Genomic DNA, 20,615 nt, shown 5'->3' on the forward strand with positions numbered 1-20,615 from the left:
CACACAGATAGATTTCTGACTGGTTATGATGAGGAATGCATTTCTGTGCATTCAAAGCTTACCCACTACATTATTCATCAGCCAATACAATTTGTACAGTCCTAAAAGTTGTATTTTAAATTTCATACAAAATGTCATTCTTGTTGTGAAATAGTTTGACAAAAGTTGTATTTACTTTGTAAGCTTAGAGGAACACTGCATCTGCATAAAGTGCTGCTAGTGGATTTGTGGAACGGGAGACAAACGATTGGTGCGACCCAAGCGAAGTATTGATTTACACGTGCCCACCCTGCCAAATACATGCAAAGGACCAACTAACAAGCAAACATAATGAAAACAACGAACCGGTTCAGAATTCAAAATCACTTCTGTCTACCTGGTTCTGTTAACATCCACCTGTTGCCTAACCCTACGACAGCAAACGTCCAACTTAAATACCCTTCTAAATCCTCATTGGAAGGAACATTCCATTTCCGTGGAAATATCAGTTATGTACAAAAACAAAAATAAATCACAGTATAACATAAGGAAATCATAAATCATATTTTTCAAATACATTTTGTGACGATTTTTAAATATACCACACACACAGCAAATACCGACAAATATTTCTACCTATCATTTTCCCCCGCCTGTAATCCAACAATGTGCTGATCCACGATTCTTAATAAAGTTATGGGAAATGATAACAGATGGTTTGCATCATTTTGGTCAGTTCCCGGATGCGTCTTCAAGAAACACAACGGTAAGCAGAATGTGTTTTTCACAGTATTTGCCCACAGGGTGCATCCTTAATCTAAAAATACTTAATTTCAGAACATTTCCGCAAATGAAAAATGGTATATGCAGTTATGCCAGACAGAGATTGCTAATAGCTAACGGTCACACTGAGTTGTAGAATGTTAGATATTAATTGCGACCTGTATTCCAGCAAACAAATGTGCTACGCAGTGCATCTAGGCTTTCCTGCTAGGTTGAACTACACTCAATGCTGGAAAACAACGAACAATAACGTACCTACTCATGAAATGTATCGAAATATCTAGTTAAAACACCCATTTCATTATTAAAATTACGTTAGGGGAACGTTATATTGTACTTTCAGTATTTGTTGTGGGTTATTTAACCAATGTTCAGCAATGGATCATCTTCAAACATTGTATCCAGGTTGCCTCCGCTGCACGCCTAGATGCTTCAATAACTAACCTTGATAATTCAAGGAAAAGTGGCATGCTGCCATAAATGTCCTTTCAGAGATACGCCTACCCCACCCCCCTTCCCGACATACAAAAAATAGTGTCGGGAATCGAAAGGTAAAAACAAAACCGACTGGTTCTTTGAAACATTCGCCGGTATGATTTTAAGGATCACGTCAATTATTAACACGGTAGTGTGTACTTTGTGTACGACTTTCCCCTCTGTGCTTTAAAATGACACAGTATTTGTGTCTCTGGTTCTAACACTGCAGTCATGGTGTCAGTTGGTCAAGGAGTGCTGCTCTTCAGTCTTCTTCTGTCCTCCCTCCGTGGACTGGCAGGACAGGAGGTAAGGGCGTCGCTGCAACACGCAAGGGAAACGGACACATATCAAGGCATACCTTCAATTAAAGTGCACCAGTGGACCATGGGATGGACATGGCTGTGAAGATGCTCAGGGCTGTTTGCCCCCCAGTGGCTAATCTAGTATCAGCATACCTATTCTGATCGTTTTACTGTCTGACAGAGTCGCAATAAGTTTTGTTAAGATTGTTATTAGCGTTTTGGGTGAAATCTATTAACATCAGCCATCGAATGTGCATGGGTGCGTGTGAGCATCACCAACAGGTTCTCTACGATCACTTGGTTTCTGTGAGAGACTCCTGGGTATGAAGATTGTTTATTGCGATAGCTCATCCATGAAGTACTGTCCTGAGACAGCATAGTTCTAGAGGTTAAGGAGAATGGTGGTGAGGAATGCCACAATGTCATCAGGGGCTTTCTGTGGCTCTGTTTTTCTCATACAGTGATAATGTAGTAGCGGCAGACTGATTTATTTATTAAGTTTCTGAAAATACTTTTATGGTGACTATACATAAAATGTGAGGTTTTACGACTGTGTGGCTGTCAGTCAACAAAGAATGCAAAATACCATATAATACCAAAATACCAAATTCTTATCAAAATGAAAGTCCACACATCTTTTTTCCTCAAATGTTTTTCTGGTGGGGAATTTTAAAAGGAAATAAGTTTTGTTAAATAAAATAAGCCACACAGGCAACACTCAAAGAAAGCACACATCCCTTATATTATATATTCTTAAAAAATAGAAAAATCAGTGAAATGTTCTGCAATGTTCACAAAAATGACAACAAATTGCAAAATCTTTGCTTGGGGTGCAAAGTCCCCTCAGATGTTTAGTGTTATATACTGAATTCAGTATTGGAACTGCAGGACAGGTTTGGGCATTTTATTCTTTAGTTAGGGGTGGAGGGGGATGGGGGTTACATCATAATTATCCATTCAATGTTCTGACAAACATGTATTCTTTCCTTCAGTGGCCATAACTGCTATATTCAGCTGGTGTGCTTCCCAGCCATCTGTCAGTTCTGTTAAGACACTGATTTTCAACATCCTCTGAAATCAAGTGATTGCTTTTTTAATTCTAACCATTCCGTATGGAGTAGTGAGCTTTTGTTTTGTCTGCAAAATGCACTGAATCTAAAGCTGCAAGTGCAAAAGGTTTTATTTATGTACGTACTTCAGAGTACAAAAGTCAAACAGAAGAGTCCTCCTCCACCCCCGTCAGTCTCACCCTGCCTTGCCTGCCCACGAACTCATCGACTGCCAAACATGCGTACAGTAGCTACACACCATAGTGGCAGCTACAAAAACAGGCAGCCTGGACAATAAATGCTATAGAGGACAAATATACAGGCAAAGAGACAGCCCATCCACTTTGCACTAAGCAGCGTGGGCAGGTTTACGTTCAGTACTGAAAGGTACTGTTCTCTGGGGAAGCCAAGGCTCATTCCCTCCTGTGGTTGAACAGCCACAGTTATTTTTTTAATGGAGGACATGAGCCATCAATACTCATTATGAATACTAATCTTTAACCAATAGAGGGCAGTATAATACTACCTCAGAAGATTCACTTCAGAGGGTTTTCTCCTCTTTCAAAATGATAAAAGCTGCTAAGCTGTTTTAGTAATAACGTAATAAGTAAAAAAAAATGTATGCATTATTATTGAATCATAAAATGATACACATGATGAAGTATTTGTGTAATATGTGTGTTAGGGGCAGGGCTACAGGTGAGCAATTCTATTTTAAACGTACCGTTTAGTTTTAAAGTTACCATGAAGTGATGGGGGGGAGGGTCCAGGGAAGAGTGTGGTCGATGTGTCTCTCGTTTCTGCTCTTGGTGGTCAACGAGTCTTTCTCTCTAGACCAGTGACTTGGATATCTACAGCTTCCTCATAAAGTCAGAGGTCAGCAGCCGCTATGCCATTACTGTCATCACCAGCCGAGTGGCCAACCGTGCCAACGAGTCCCGCGAGGTGGACTTCCATGTGGAGCTGCCAAAGAACGCCTTCATCAGCAAATTCACCATGTGCGTTCCCTCTAATTCTTTTTTCTTTTTATGTATTTCGCTCTCCCCTCCACCATATATGCCATTCATTCCTGCCTGCTCATCTTACCATACCTATGCTGTTATTTTTTTATGCTGTTTATTTTTTATTTATTAGCCTTCACTGACTGCTCTTCAGCAGGAATGGGTTCGAAATGAAAAGGACAATGGATGCACAGTCATCCATTGACATTCCATACTATAATTCTGAGTCAACATTAACAGCCTCCAAGCCTCAATGTTCTTGTTGTGTGTGGTACAGGACTATTGATGGGAAAGCATACGACGGGGTGGTGAAGAAGAAGGAGGAGGCCCAACAGCAGTACAGCCGAGCGGTCAGCCGGGGTCAGAGTGCTGGTCTGGTCAGGTACAGAGAACACATTAGGGAGTGGCTGTGTGTGTCTACATCTGTCTATCTTTGTTCATGTACATGCGTCATAATCTGGAGCGTAATAAATTTCCGGACACATCCTTGCATGGTGAATGTACAGTACCAGTTACAGTACCAAAGGTTTAGACAATAATGGGATTCAAATGCATTCAAAGACATGTTCATCTAAAGATTTCTGCTTAAATGCTTGAAATTTGTTTCTTAGACAAATATAAATAATGAAGTTGATGCCTATGTGTGAACGTCTTTCAAAAAAATTCATAAAAAATATTTTTGGCTACTTTGAAGAATCTAAAATATAAGATAATTTATCTCATGTGTACAGTGCTTATGTATATGTGTACAGTGTGTCTTGTCCCTCTCTATAACATTGTCCATAGATTGGTACATGCAGGACAAATATATGAAAAAGGAAGATAATCTAAAAATCTATCATTGTTATTAGCAGCATTCAGCGAGTTAACAGATAAGCACAGGTGACGTATAAAAGTATAAAAGTACAATTACATCCCTCTTTTGTCACTTAATGATTGTTTTCCTTCTTCCTGTTTCCAACCTCAAAGCCACTTCTAAAGCTGTTTACAACAGTAATAAATGCATACAGCAATATGCCAGTATGAACAAATTACAGCATTTCACAGCATCCATCCTTCTTCTAAATAAAATATATGGATAAAAACAAAATAAAACAAATTATTAATGAATAAATAAATAATGCAGAATGTCATTTCAATTCCCACCTATTAGAGGGACAAAAGGTTCCTGAAACTCAGAAACGCATCACACCTCCTACGCACAGATCATCTGTTCATAAGCTGCCCCTTCAGCGAGTCAGTATACAGCTTGGATATGCTTCATGTGTGTTTCTGTCTCTCAGTGCTGTCGGGCGAAAGCTGGAGGAATTCAGGACCTCTGTGATGGTGGCTGCACTTAGCAAAGTGACGTTTACGTTGACCTATGAGGAGCTGCTGAAGAGGACTCTGGGGAAGTACAAGCTGCTGATCAAAGCCAGGCCAAAACAGCCTGTCAAACACTTCAGTGTGAGTGCCTGGGAGTGAGATAGCAGAGGCAGGGAGAGAGAGAGATGGATGGATAAAGAGAGGGACATGGAGGTAGACAAAGAGGGGTTAAGGTGTATTGTGTATCACCTTGCTCAGTTATACTGGCCGTTATTATATGCAAGTGTGACAGTTTGGATTAGCCCTCAAGATCAACTTCTTTATCTTGGTCCAAAGGCTTGGCCAGTAATGTTTTGTCTTTGGCTCTTCTTGTGAGGAAGATCGATGTGCAGATATTCGAGCCGCAGGGGATCCTCTTTGTGGAAACACAGGGGAGCCTGACCTCCAATGACCTGGCAAGCGCCGTTAACACCACCCAATCAGACAGAGAGGTACTCCCTTGGTAACCAAAAGGAAAACGTCGACACATAGATGTATTCGAACCAAGTCCTTGCAGTTGTTAGGACTTATCCGGACTCCATCTCCCCCCTTCCTTTTCCCTGTTTTCCCTATCTGTCTGTTTCTCCTAATATCTCTGGATCCTGCCGCCTATTACCAGGTCCACGTGCACTTCTCCCCCTCCCTTCAGCAGCAACAGCAGTGCTTCGGCTGTCAGGAGAAGGGACTTAGCGGGGAACTGCTTGTCGTCTATGACGTCAACAGGCCGAAATCACAGGGAGACGTGCAGGTGAAGAGTGTGCTCCAGGCTAAAGTTTAAAGTTTGGCCTTTACGCAGTCTACACCTGACTGGTGTTTTCATACAGACTGATGACCTTAAGGTGGTCATTTCTCTCATTCTCTCTCCTTGTTTTTCCCCTGCCCTTCAATCTCTGTTCCCACCCTCTCTTTTTGTCTCTTCTATACTGAGCTCTCACAGGTGGTGGATGGGTATTTTGTACATTACTTCGCCCCCAGTGACCTCACCCGAATTCCCAAAAATGTAATTTTCATTATTGACCACAGCAGCTCCATGAGAGGCACAAAGATACAGCAGGTACTGAACTTCCACAAGGCATTCTGTCCGTCAGTCAAGAGGTGACCTGTTTCCTGTTCATAACAAAGTGTGAACACGCTGGGGCTCCCGAGTGGCTCAGTTGGTAAAGGCACTCATTCTGAGTGTAGACTGAGCACTACGGCCCGGGTTTGAACCCAACCGTGTCACTAGCCGACAGTGACCGGGAGCTCCCCGCTGGGGATAGGGGTGGGTATGTCAGTAAGGGCTTCGGTCCCATTAGCAACAGCGACCCCTGCTGGTCAATCGGGTGCCTGTGGTCCACGTGCCAAACCTGCATACAAAGTGTCTTCCTCCGTCTCTTCTCTGTGCTAGCTTAGCTTGTGGACCGCAGTGTGAAAAAAGTTACGGCTGACATCATGTGTCTCGGAGGAGGGCATGTGCTTGTCCACACTCTCCTGGATTGACAGTGGGGGTTGTACAGTGGGACCGAACATTGATGATGACTAATTGGACATTCCAGAATTTGGGGAATTGGCCATTCAAAATTGGGGAGAAAATGTAAAAATGGGAAAAAAAAGTGTGAACATGCTCTCCCAGTGTAGCTGTAAACACATTCATTCATCAGTTAGCTGGCAAATAATCTTACTCTGCAAAAAGCATAATAAAACAATATGCAATAATGAAATAATGATAATAGCAGTATTATCTCTTTCCCAAAATGCAGCAATGTAGCATAGTGGTAAGGAGCAGGACTCATAACCAAAAGGTTGCCAGTTTGATTCCCCTCTGGGGCACTGCTGTCCTTGGGCAAGGTACTTAACCCGGAATTAACGCTGGATAAGAGTGTCCGCTAAATGCCAATAATGTAATGTATTCATATAGCACATGGCTACGTAAAGGACAGCAAATAAACACAATTAATGGGGTAGGATGGTTGAGGCCATGGGTCTTGTGCACCTAGAACCAGTAATGTGTACTTCAATGTATTATTAGTGTGTGGCACAGTAACAGTACCTAACAGCACCTAAAATCATGTGGTGCCTAAGAGTGTCACCCAAAGCTGGATGTCATTGGAGATGTAGAATGTCATGGTTGCTCTTGTTCTTGATTAGACCCGAGAGGCGATGATGAAGATTTTGGGCGATCTCCATGAGGATGATTATTTTAGCCTGATCAAGTTTAATGGCCATGTGACCACCTGGATGCCCGCATTAGTACCTGTCAACTCCCACAACCTGGAAGTGGCACGAAAGTTTGTGGAAGGAATTAAAGACAGAGGAAGTAAGAAAGATTCTGCTGTAATTTCACCAATCCACAAGTACATGTTGTTTGTGCATCAGTCCAGAGGTAGCACTGAGGGGACCTTGACCAGTGATCAACCCCAGGCACACTCACTAGTACTTAATTCCACAGACAGCTGCTGACAAAGCTCCACTCTGACCCCCCACAGAGGCCCTGAGTCACATTGTATAAATCTGTCGCTCAGAAATATTACCTATGTATATTCATCTCAGACAAATAGGGTACATTCTCTACATATGAGAAACTATTTTGTCCAAAGTATGAGTTGTCTTGGAACAGAATACAATTTACATCATGTTGGGCTTTTTGGTTTCTCTAGCTAATGCAGAACAATGTGGCATTAGAATGTCGGATATGGGGTTGCAAGCCATCTAGCCATCCATCTACAGTATGTATTATTAGTAGAAGATGAGGAACTTAGTTTTGCAACAAGTAATGTAAATTCTATCTGTGCAGAAGTCTATATCTCTAGAAATTAAACAAGTACTATCAAAATAATTAGTGTAATATGTGTTTCTGTGCTGTTTTCTCTTGAGAATATACTGGAGTGAATGGTGCTGTAATTCTTCCAAGATGGCCGCTATGCACTGAAAAATTTTCAAAAAACTTCATACCATTGCTGCAAATTCAAATATCAACCAGATTTGGGCTCTGTTACAAGAGATTCTAGGATATTGACATTATACTAAATAATCTCATTATATAATATTAAATGACTACTGTATAAAAAACTCCCAATGGCAAGATAAATACATTTTTATCTGTACAAAATACTTTCTCATGTATATAGGTATCCCAAAGATTGGTCTTTTTGCAATTCATGGCTTCTGTAGATCACTAGTCAGTCACTGGAAATGTTACATCCAGGTTTTTGTCACCAGTTTTACTTTTGTCCTGGGAAACATTCCCTTGGAAAAAAACTAGTGGACTAATGAGAATTTCCTATGCCTCTGTGCAATAAAATCCTCAAAACTTGTAGAACTGGACCTGGAATGGAAACGGGAGAACAACAGTCATGGCTACCAGTAACCACAATGTGCTCTTTCAAACTCCCTCCGTTAATGGCTTTACATTTATATTTACATTTATGGCTTTACATTTGAAAATATATGTAGTTAAATGGCACTAGGTTTAGGGGGAAATAACACTAATGGAAAGTTTTTGGTTGTACATCTTCAGCATTTATCAATTAACTTTTGAAGGTCAGCTGAGTGGGGGTGTGTCTCGTATATCCAAAATAAACTGAACGTGAGAACATCCCTTGGTGTTTTTTGTCTTTGCAGTGACAAACATCAACGAGGCAGTTCTGAAAGGGGTGCAGATGTTGTCCAGTTTTCTGGAATCCGAGGCTCAAGAGGGAAGTGCTTCCATTATCATCCTGCTCACTGATGGAGACCCCACGATAGGTACCGAACCCAACACGGACCATATACACTGATCACCATGTTAGCAGCACTAGCACACTGCAAACAGACACGCTGAAAGGCTAAGGCTCTGAGACACTGGCAGTCTGATGGGCCTTCGCTGTGCCACACCAATGGCTACTCCGCAATTCAAGACCAGGGGGTATGGGCCTATTGAATTCTTTCGCATCCTGTCTGAGGATCTTTAGCAGGCTCTGTGCCTTTCACCACGGGCGCAGGTGATAATATTTAAACTCAGAGGCTGTCCTTATGTGGAGGCCAGCGGCTAACAGGTTGCCCCTGGTGTAGTGGTAGGGGAGTGTGATCCACCTGACTGTGGCTTTTGCTCTCACAGGTGTGACTAATCTGGATAAGATCCAGGCGAATGTGAAACAGGCCATCCGGAACAGATACTCACTGTACTGCCTTGGGTTCGGCTTTGACGTCGACTACAGTTTCCTGGAGAGGATGGCGCTAGAGAACGGTGGCCTGGCCAGGAGGATTTACGAGGACTCAGATGCAGCCCTGCAGCTGCAGGTACTGCCACCCATTCAGGTCTCCATGACAACAAAGTCGTTAATCGCCAGAATATCAGACAAGCCACCGCTCCTGCAATTTATTTTCCTGTCCGACTGATGAAGAACTAAGTGCCTGAAGGAAGCATCACATTTGAATCAACAAAATAGTCACAATAAGTTACTTCAGAGAAGCATCGTCCAGCTTTTGTTCAGGATATCAAAACACCATACTCCTGCCCTGCAGTGATAGGTGTGATGTGTGTTTTCATATGGCAGGGATTCTATGAGGAGGTGGCTTCTCCTCTGTTGCTTGATGTCCAGATGAATTACATTGGTGTTGCCAATGTCACCCAGACCAACTTTAGCCAGTATTATGCTGGTTCTGAGATTGTGGTTGCTGGTCAGATCACTGACAATGACCTGGAAACACTCACTGCAGAAGTCAGAGCTAAATCGGTGAGATCACATCTATTTTTTTTTCTACTTATGACCCACTGAACGAAATGTCAGAAGTAGAACTGGATACTTGCATTGTCATAAGTTACTTGTAGAAGAAATTACTCAAAAGATATACTTCAAGTATATATATATACTTCAAGGATATACTTGCAAGTGTTTTAGTGGATACTATCAGTTAGAGCAACTGCAAGTTAAAACAATACTTGTGTTGTATAGGTGCTCACAACTTTAGCAGTTCCCGTTTTGTGAATTGTCAGAGTTGAGAGCCAAGCATGTAACTCTTCTACAGAGAGACAATGAAGTGACATACCATGAAGCATTTCCTGAGAGTGACAGGAGCCTTGACCACTACATCTTTAAGCCATACATCCAGAGACTGTGGGCTTACCTTACTGTACAGCAGTTGCTGGAAAGAGAGTGAGTTACTTCCTGACGTGTACCTGTGTGAACTTCTTTGTGTGTCCTCCCTTGGCTCAGTGCAGTCTGTGCTCCCCGGTGCTGTGTATGTGCACACTCGCTCTACAGTGAGCATGTTTGTCCTCCCTTGTGTTTGTCTGTTTTTCTGCTTTTTCTAAGCACTTTGTGTGTGTTTGAGTGCACATGTTCTCCTTTGGTCAATACTGTGTCTGTACTGTGCGTGTGTGTTGTGTGTGTGTATGTGTGTAAATGCCCTTTTTCAGTTACAATTATATAAGAATTGCTTAGTGCACTGTCTGTGTGCATGTGGGTTTTTTTGGTGTTGTTTGCCTGTAGGGTGCTGCTTTCTGGGGAGCAGAAGAAGGCAGCCAGAGAGCGGGCTCTGGCTCTCTCTCTGAGCTACAGCTTCGTGACCCCACTCACCTCAATGGTGGTCACCAAGCCTGAGGGAGAGGACACACAGGTGGCCCACAAACCAGAGGAGGGGAAAAGGTCACAAGGCAAGGGTTTGGTGCAAGACAACTGTCAGTCCTTCTCTTGTAGCCCCCTGCTCTGCTATGAGCCTTCAGCCTCATTTCTGTATTTCAGCTTCATCCCAATTTGGCAAAGATAATTTTTACAATACCATAGACCCTAAGTGGCCAGCTTTTCACCCAGAGTAGGTGAATTTATCAGGGTTATTTACAGTAAAAAATGTTGTCAAAAAGTTAACTCCTTTATCTTACAGAGATCTGTGACTTTTCTTTTACTTATGATCAATGTACTCATTTTTGCAAAATCTATTTGATTTTTCTCCTCACATAATGGGAGCTTACAGAATAGCTATTTTCTCTTTTTATCTGGTGAGAAGACAGCAGTAACCTGCACACTGCTAGTGGATGAGTACCATGGAGTTTGTCTGTGCTATAACAGCATTTCAGCTATTTGACAGAACCTAACAATAACATTTTGATCACGACATTTATCAAGTTCATAATGAATGTGATTTTTTTTTTTCCTGTAGCAGTCACTTCAGGGGCCACCCACGGAACTCCAAAGGGCCACATGCGGTCCAGGGGCCGTAGGGTGTCCACCCCTGCTGTAGACAATATTGACTTAGACCAGACTTAAACTGGAAGGTAACATGTCCCTATAGCATGTTGTTTCTGTTACAAAGGAAGCAGGTAAGTAAAAACTGGAATAAATAATTGGCAAAGTAACTGTCATTTGTCTCCATCCCCTGCAGGTGGTCACGTTGGTCACCAGGCTCAACTACGCAAGCAGTCTGGTGAGTACAGAGTCATGTATTTGATAACAAATTTGACCCCTTGTTCCCCAAGAGCATCCTCCCTACACCATATGACCAATGTTCAAAAAAGCTAGAGGCTGAGAGAAAAGGCAATATTAAATTCTTTCATGGACGAATCATCTGATTTCAGTAAATACACAGTTTACATTATGTGACCAGGAACATTTAAAATGATGTTTCTTTTCTCATATAATTTCTCCACAGACCAAAGAATTTATAATATCGTGTCACTGCCTTACAACAGCTAAATATGCTCAAATATGAAATGTGTCTGGCTAATGTTATATAAACAGTGTAATCTATTGTTGTTTAACATGGTGTATATTGTACAGTGCTATGTGTGTCATCTTTGTTCTTCACGTTGTGAATGCTGCAAGACAGATTTTCCCTTTGGGGACTGTAAGGGTTTTCTGCTTTGCTCTAATCATTTGCATTCCTCTGTCTCTTGTGCAGGACTTCGGGGACACAGTAAGTAGTTTGTGGTTTTAAACATCACATTCCAAGAAAATACTAAATTAGATGGGTCAATCAAAGAGACAGCAAGCACAGAAGAGGACTGGGAGATTCACATTACATTTCTGTTCATGCTGTACTTGGGGAGCAATTATTGTTGTTCCAGGACTACAGTATTACAGTAACACTGTATTACTCTATTTAATGAGAGTAATAGTAGTAATTCTATTGTCTGTCCATTTTTTCATCCATTTAAGGCGTCCAGCATTTGTATAAACGTAAGTATAAACATCTTTCATAAACTATGTCCTATAATATTTAGAATGAAAAATCAAACATGGACTGATTCTTTACCATTAAGAGTGAAGGATGTGAACTTTACCAGGAATTCTAAATTGCACTGTAGTTCAGACAAGCAGCAAGACCAATAACATTACCTCTCTACCTAAATTTATTTTGCATCTTCAGTTTATTTGAATAAAAAGATGGAAAACTTTGGGACAAATTAGATGGAGGTGTCAGGCACCTACAAGTTGACGGTGCTGACAGTGGACGACAGTGGTGGAGTAGTGCCCATCCTCTAACTGGTGCTACAGTTGGCCTAAGTCACACAGTGACTTGTACAAAGATAATCACTGAGTGCGTGCAAGTGTATCTGAGGATTGCATTAGTGCATTAGGGAAAAGCAGTAAAAAAAAACAGTGATATTGATATCTTTTTTGGTGAAACAACCAATCCCCATCCATGTCATGATACATTTGCATGCTTTGTTCCGTGGCCAGTCCCTCTCTTGTAGTTCTCTTCTCTTCTTCTGAATCTTATGCCTCATTCTATATTTGATTTAGCCAAGATAATTTTCACAATCCTATAGACATTGCCAGCCCTCAGCTCCAGACCATAGGCATGCATATAACCTAGCCCTACTGTGCCCACAAGAAAATACGTCTACAAATAAATGATTGTGTCACCTGTCACCTGCAGTTACAGGTATGAATCATAGCGCCATGATTCACCATGAATCCCACGACAACGATAAGATGGTTTCAATATCTATAAGCAGAACCATTAACTTCTTTGGAACCGCTTCACAGTATCGCACCCATCACATGATATCTGTAGTGACTCACACTCACCCTCCTGAGCCTCAAATGGACAACCGTGTCAAATGGTAGAGCACACCAGCTTCTGCCATGTCCAGTTAAGTCAGTCGTGCCAAATTTCTCAGCAGCTCTCATACCTGTAGTACTCAGGGAATGATCTGGGAAACTTAAGTGATTAGCTGGGAATTGGCAAGTATTAAATGCATGGTGAGTTTCCGGCAGTAATTATATTCTTTATTCTTTATAGGCTTGGGGCAGTCAGCACATGCACAGGTACATGGAGGTGAGCCAGGCCAATGAATTGCCTATTTCGGTAAACAAAATAACCTCAAATTAATGATCAGTCCCTCTCTTGCATCTCTCTGGTTAGCTGGGAGATGGTAAGTATTAATTGAGGAAACTGCATTGTGAGTTTCCAGGAGTAGTTATATTCACTACTTATTCTTTCTACCATTAGGGCAGTCGGCACCAATGCTGAAACATCATGGTGAGCCAGCCCAATGAAATTACCATTTCTGTTAGCAATATGACGCCAGATCAGCAATCAGCCCCTCTCTTGTAGCTCGCTGCCTAGCTCTAAACTGTTAAGTCTGAGTCTGTATTTCTTTCTGTATTTCTTCATTACTCTTGATTTTGCCAAGATAAATTTTATAGGACCATAGATATACGTGTCATACCCAGACTGCTTCTTTCTGTCACAAAGGAAGAAAATAAGTAAGCACACTGCACTCCGTTTATACAAATTTCTATACAAATGACCTTTTTTCATTTTCAACAACTACCTGGTTTTGTTTAATGCAACATTCTGCATGTCAGAATGTATGTTTTTGAACCCCTTAAATGTACACCTACCTCCATCATTATATCCTTTTATCATTATTCAGATGCACCAAGCACAGGAAAGGTGGCAAGAATAGTGGGCGCCGGTGAGTAAAAAATGTGTGTCATTTTAAAGGTATTAAGATAGATGAAAGGAAATTATTCATGATTACAATGTATCACTTAATTGGAGAACTGTAGATAGTTTCAGCTTGTCTAATAAAACCAGCTCAACTAGTGAAAGCAAGTTTTATTTAACACTGCCAACTACAAAATGCTGTTTACAAACAGAGGAACCACTTAACAGCTATATTCAGATCAGTTAATATCTGAATTAGTTTTTTCCCCATTTTGAACAACTACCTGGTGTTGTTTAATGCAACATTCTGAATGTTAGGATGCATGTTTTTGAACCATTTAATTGTAAACTTACCTCCATCCCTTTATTGTTATTCAGATGTACCAATACTAAAGCTCAGAAGAGTACTGGTCTCCAGTAAGTAAAAATGTCATTTTAAATGTATTAAGATGAACAAGAGGAAATTATTCATGATTATAATGTCACACTTTCCCTCTTATCCTAAGAATATTCCGTTAGCTAGGAAGCCTGTTATCACACTCTATAGCTGCTTTGAGCCAAGTATGTTTTAGTTCCAAAATTGTGAGTTATTATTTCTGATATTAAATGTTAATACTGATTTCAAAAGGTGATATCAATTCAATTCTAGATCAGACCTAACATCTGTGTATTAAGTATTTGAATTTGTGATTTTGTTCTACATTCACAGCATTACCTGGTGTTGTTTAATGTAAGAATCTGCATGTTAGAATGCATGCTTTGGACCACTTAAAACGTAAACTTACCTGCATCCCTTTGTCATTATTCAGACACTCCGCCTCCAGTAACTGTGACAAGACTGATGCCAAAGGCAAACTGTAAGTCAAAAATTTGTTTTCATAAGAAAGGCGTTGACAAGAAGAAATTATTTGTGATAATAATGTCAGTGGTGTACTGTAGATAGATTTTGCTGGCAGACACCAAACCTGAATTATCATCTATGTTTTACTCAAAGAGGATGGGTTTAGAGGATTAGGTTTTTGGTGGTGCTGATGGTGGTGGAGGTGTTAGAAATACCAATGTCAATTCCAATCATGTTGAAAACAGCTTGAAGAAATGGAGAATGTGTAGATGATCGAGAGAATTTCTTAGGAGATTTTCTTGAACTGTCACTGTGGATAAATCATCAGGCATTTTGAGATCAAAGCAATCTTAATATACAACAGTTATCACCTACAAGTAAGCTCAAAGCATCTGGCATCTTGCATGTGGCATCTGGCAACTGAAACTGAATGAAGAAAGCTCTTGTCTCTGTTCATTCAACAACAGCATTTGAGGCTTAGAGTAATCTCAGCATCAGAAGTATTCTATTGAAGGAGGCAGCTGCTTGAAGGCACCAAAAGTGTTGAAATACTTCTATTGGTAACAAGATGAGTAGCACGATGCCAGGCTGAAGCAGTTCTTGAAGAGAGCAAGAGTCAAGAACTTATAACTAAACACAGACATGTGCAATCAATAGAGGACTGGAGGAAATCCAACATGTTTCCACAAGGGATGATTTGAATCCAGATCAAAGCAAAACTGAAGCCATAGTAAATATGCCAATACCTGAATGCAAAAAAAAGGCTTCTTGGAATGGTCACTTCCCTGGGATATTTCCCTAGATCTGTCAGACTGCACAGTGCCGCTGAGAGAACCTCTGTAGGATGTTATATGGCATTGGGAGCAGCAACATCAAGAGGTCATGTCAAAGTTTTTTTAAAGCTTACTTCCCTTTTCCCATACTGACTTTGTGAATAAATCACCAACTGATCACATGGTTTGCCTTACCAATATACTGTATATACACACACATACACAACTCTTTGTCAAGGCTTCACTTGGACTCCAGGAAACCAAGCAAATACATCATGCTATGAAAGGTCATGGGCCACCCAGCTGTTTGCAAGAAAATAGATTTGATTGTATAGTTTGAAAAGAATAACATCGGAACATTGCAGTGGCCAGCACACAGCCCCAACCTCAACCTCACAGAACATCTTTGGGATAGCCTAGAACACAAAATTAGGGCAAGGCCAAGATGGCTGTTATCAGTATTGGCACTTGCTAAGCACAATACCAAAAGCTTTCTACCAGACATTAGTAGACAGTCTTTCATGATGCACAGAAGCAGTCATTAAGGCTAAAGCAAGACGAGCATGCTACTAATGTCTTTGAAAAAAGAATAGTTTTATTTATAACTACTCATGTCCTGTTTTATTTATAACTACTAGCGTGTGTTTTATTCATATTTTGTCTTTTGGATACATTCATAACTTTTTACAAGTATTCCCCTTACAAATAAAATATTTTGTGTTCATAATTGCATTTTATTAAATTCTTATTCCAAGTGTAACATTTGCATCATTCTTCAGTGATTTTTCCTCCTTCACAGTGTTAAAAGTCCTAATGCCAGCCCAGGGGCAGAATACCCCACTCTGTTTTCAAATTGAAGCTCCCCAAAATTTTGTTGACACGCTTCCCAAGAAGCTCGTCCTAAAAGTCCTGTCTGACCCTATCTCAGGTGAGTTTTTCACCAATCATGTTTAGGGCTCATTGAAGAACCATAAACATCTTCACTTCAAATTCATCTTTACCCTGTAATTATCCTTCCTGGGATAGGAGGCATTGCTATGGGAAATGTCCCATAGTCATGTCCCTCTGTCGTTTCTCTAGCTTCCTTGCCATTGAAGTGTTTGTCAACCTGGGAACAAGGGAGTCTCTTTTTAACTTTCATCGTGTCTTTAAACACCTTTATATTTCCCCACCCTCTCATTTTTTTCTACTATTGTGCTGCATTTAGTGCCTTGACACTTGCATCTAGCAAATAATCCATAAATCTTTTGCAAGACTGTTACACTGATGATGAATTATGATTCTGTTCTGTGATTCTGAAATTGTATTAAAATACCACATTGCAGTTTATAGTTTACCTTCCAATCAAGTCAAGACTTGATTGGAAGGTACAACATCATTTGAGAGATTGATCTTCAACAAGCAGACTGTCAATCAAGACGAGATGTCAGCAGGTTACTTGTGTGTAATACAGATCACTGAGCCAGTTTAAAATCTCTGCTCTTTTAAAAGGAGTTTCCATCAACGCTGAGATGTTAAAAGGGGAAGACTTTCTCAGGGTTGCAATTCACTACAAAGATGAATGTCACATTGAAGCAAACAGCACTGGGATCAAGGTGACCCAAGAAGGGAAAGAAAGATTCATCTCCTGGACTAGCTATGCTGCAACTGAGCACTGTAATGGGTACTGCTCATATATTTCACATTCATACACAATCTTTCATTCCAGAGTGGAGTATTGAACAGGGTAGAAGTGAGGAACAATATTGCTGCTGTACTCCCCAGCACAGTATTTTACTTAACATGCTTCATTAAAGACCTGTTTTCAGGCACATTTCCACTGACCTACCTTTTTCCTCTATCATGTTAAAGAGTAGACAAACATATAATTTGAGGAGCTACTCATTTCATTTTTACTAAAACACACAAATAAGTAAGCAGGTGTAGGGGCTAACAGAAAAGTTGTTCTCTAATGATGTTCTGAGGGCAGTCACTCTTGAGCAGTAGGTGAGACAAACCTCTCCTAGTGGCTGGTATTTAAATTACTGACATACAGCCAAGGCAGAAACCTGACTTGTATTACATGGTCCTGGAATGAGTAAGACATCACATCGTAATCCATGTAAGATTTCCTGGATGGATAAGGGCATCTGCTGAATTGGCTAAAACAGCAACATCCTGTTTAGTTTGTGATGTAATGTGTGACAACAGTTTGAACAGTGTTGGACTGCGACGAGGAATGTGAAACTGTGTTGTTGTCCTGCAGCATCACATTAGCTCTGCAGAAGGAGGTGCTGGAGGTGGCTGCTGGAAACATGCGTGTTGACATCCTACGGCACAAGAAGAGCCAGGACAGCTTCCTGTGGCCAGCCATCAGACACCAAGCACCTATTGCCAATGCCACAGGAATAATGGGTGACTGGACCTTTGCACCCCCTGAATTCCCTGCCACTCAAACTCACACACAGCCAGACAGACACACGGTCACATTCTACTAAGTTTTTAAATTGTACATTTACTGTTTATTTCTTGAATACAGCTCACATTTGTGTTCACTCTTACATTCTTAGTGTTTATGCTCATGTATTGCTGTTCACTGCTTCTGTGAAATACACTGAAGAAACTGCATTTATTAAATGGGTTGTAATATATAGGTTGTAAAACAGGTTGTGATACTGCTAAAATGTATGTACATTCAAATGCTTTACAGTAAGACCAGTCTGCTTAGTTTACAAAAATTAGGCATTATAATACCTTAGCAATGCATTTGTGGTCTGTATTATACTTTTAGATGACTGAGACTGGTTTGAAAATATGATGCATCAGTTCATAGAGCGATGGAAAAGTGGTGAAATATGTTTTGGGTTTTGCTTAAGAGTAAGCCCAGAGTGGTTTATGAAATCACAAGACGATATCTAATTAGTTTGTGTTCTTAGCAGTTAGTAAGTTAATGTCAAGCTTTTCAATATCGTGATACCATTAAATGTAAGGAACAACATCTTTAAGTTACAATAAATTTATCACTTAAGGGTTGAAAGGACATCAGGACCGTAAGGTACTTCTGAAATTAAATAACTATTTTGTACAATTAAAATAACTATTTTAATATGTTTTTCACTACAGGCCAGGCTCCTGTTTCATATCATCTTAAGGAGACAACACCAGTGGCCAAACTGAAAATCCTGGGTAAAGAAGTACTTGGAACAAGGTAAAATCAACTTCCATTGTAATAAAATAATTTTACAGAATGTGCATTCAGACATACACGTAATTTAAAGAATGTTGTAATATCCCCAGACAAAACATTTTTAAATTAGTCATTGATGTAGTACATCACTGTTGGCACTTCATGGTTATGCTTATTTGTGCTTTTACCTGTGTGTGTTTTTGTCAGGTTTGGGTTTTTCAATTTTCTTTTAAAGTGTCTATACCATGCCAAACACAAAAATGTTTAAAGTTCTAGGAAATTATTATTTTTTTATTTTAAATAAACAAAATTCATGGAATCATGGTTTGTAGGTTATGTTTGGCTGATGAATTTTGCACCACCTCTTGTGTATGTACATGAAAACATGTCTAAAACATTTGCATCATTTAATTTACTAGAAAGTCAAACAATGGTTTGTTTACCTCTTCTTGATATAATCGTAAATACTGAAAAGTGTGTGAGCATAAAATCAAACTTTCTCACATAATATAGGGCTTCTTAAGAAAAAATAATTATACATTCAAATTAAACAATGGGCAATGGCATTTTAAATATTCTTTATTCTTCATAATTTTATACATATACTATAAATATACATTTGTTATTTAAAAAAAAAGTGCTGCCGTTATGACAGAACATGGTACAAATTTAAATAATGTATCATTAGGTTGTGCTGCTTTACTAGAGAGGTAAAAGTTACTGTTACTGCACTAGAAATCTTGAAACAACTTTTTTTTCACGACACTCATCATTTCTGTTGACTTGTTATTGTTGTTTCAGGGATTCAATGGTGGACTACAGCACCCACACCAAACCTACAGTGTACTGTTGGCTAGTGCCATTCAGCTCTGTTGTGTTGGAGTCTCTACAAAGTGTCATAGTTTCCCAGCTGTAGGGAGAAGTGGAAGAAGTGATAAAAGCACAGCTTGACAACCATAGCTCATTATGGAACCATTGCTTGCGGAGTTGTATGGGACTTTCAATTAAATACAAGAAATAGTCTGTTGTAGCTATTTTCTTTGTGTCCTGGGTCTTCATTGTGTTTGCTCAACTTTTAAGGAATATCCAAATTTAAGATTATGTTGCAGTTGTAGCACCTTAAGCTCTGCCTTAATGAAGGACAGTAGCTTTTGTAAATATCCAATGTGGATTTGTATTGTATGTAAACAGCAGCAGGTTTATGACTGTAGTCCAAATTGCAATGCAATTTCCATTCCCAATCTGTACGGACATGACAGTAACCTAAAACTTATGAACACCGCATTGTGTCATGAATGACACAATTGGGAGCGTAGAATGGTGGAATAAACATGTTCACAGACACAAAATTTCATCCAAGAAACCAAAAATCACCTCAGCTTCCACTGAAAGTCTATGTAGTGAGGTATGTAGGTAGGTACTTGTAATGGACATTCAATCCAGTTTTCATTAGCATTAGCCACGCTACGTTAATGGTCAAATAATGTATAACATGAGTGGAATGGCAGCTGTCAACCACAAATCACTCAACGGGACAGCAGAAAACTTTATTTTAAAACAGTGATGAAGTCATTAGCTGCTTTAAATTCATACCATGTAATGTAAATGTAAATGTACCATACAATATTTTACGATAACGTCAAATACACATTACAGTGAAAGATGAATATATATAGTTTTATATACGAGGCATGTTGCAACCAGCAATAGCCTTTCAGATGATTGTACTGACAAAATGAGGAGGCACAAAACCACATGGTGACGGACTTAAAATAGCCTACGCTACCCTGTTGACCATATTATAACCACACTATGGTCACTTCCCTCCACCATGAATGAAATTATTAGGCACGAACTGCACTTTGATGACATGCAGTCCTTAAACCCTTACCGTTTAACTCGATAAAGGAGAAAGTCCCTCTCGCTATACACAATACAAAATGGTAACTTTTCAGGTGCAAGTGTGAAAAAACACCAAACCATTAAAATCTATACGCCTACTGCCGATTAAGTGATTAAATGCAAATTGCACCGCTCATTATTCATC

At 40.0% G+C, this 20,615-nt stretch overlaps 1 protein-coding gene across 3 annotated transcripts; it reads left to right on the forward strand.

Annotated features, from left to right (window-relative positions):
* The first annotated feature begins 686 nt into the window (after positions 1-686).
* LOC118780628 (inter-alpha-trypsin inhibitor heavy chain H4-like) lies at positions 687-19,602 on the forward strand. 3 transcript variants are annotated; one of them, XM_036533236.1, is made up of 27 exons: positions 687-745; positions 1,469-1,545; positions 3,425-3,588; positions 3,869-3,973; positions 4,875-5,037; positions 5,277-5,387; positions 5,555-5,683; positions 5,873-5,989; positions 7,063-7,231; positions 8,536-8,658; positions 9,011-9,192; positions 9,450-9,629; positions 9,922-10,049; positions 10,386-10,549; positions 11,275-11,316; positions 11,791-11,805; positions 12,048-12,068; positions 13,138-13,173; positions 13,348-13,377; positions 13,775-13,816; positions 14,167-14,205; positions 14,598-14,645; positions 16,202-16,330; positions 16,894-17,065; positions 17,648-17,796; positions 18,505-18,589; positions 19,370-19,602. In XM_036533236.1, exons 2-27 carry the CDS (start codon positions 1,471-1,473, stop codon positions 19,482-19,484), a joined length of 2,733 nt encoding a protein of 910 aa, XP_036389129.1. In that variant the 5' UTR covers positions 687-745; positions 1,469-1,470; the 3' UTR covers positions 19,485-19,602. The 3 variants fall into 3 exon arrangements, with proteins under 3 accessions (XP_036389129.1, XP_036389130.1, XP_036389131.1); XM_036533237.1 differs by lacking the exon at positions 687-745 and adding an exon at positions 1,322-1,352; XM_036533238.1 differs by lacking the exons at positions 687-745; positions 13,775-13,816 and having other exon boundaries at positions 1,423-1,545.
* Positions 19,603-20,615: the final 1,013 nt, after the last annotated feature.

Source organism: Megalops cyprinoides, chromosome 7 (genome assembly GCF_013368585.1).
Source record: "Megalops cyprinoides isolate fMegCyp1 chromosome 7, fMegCyp1.pri, whole genome shotgun sequence".
Classification (NCBI taxonomy): Eukaryota; Metazoa; Chordata; class Actinopteri; order Elopiformes; family Megalopidae; genus Megalops; species Megalops cyprinoides.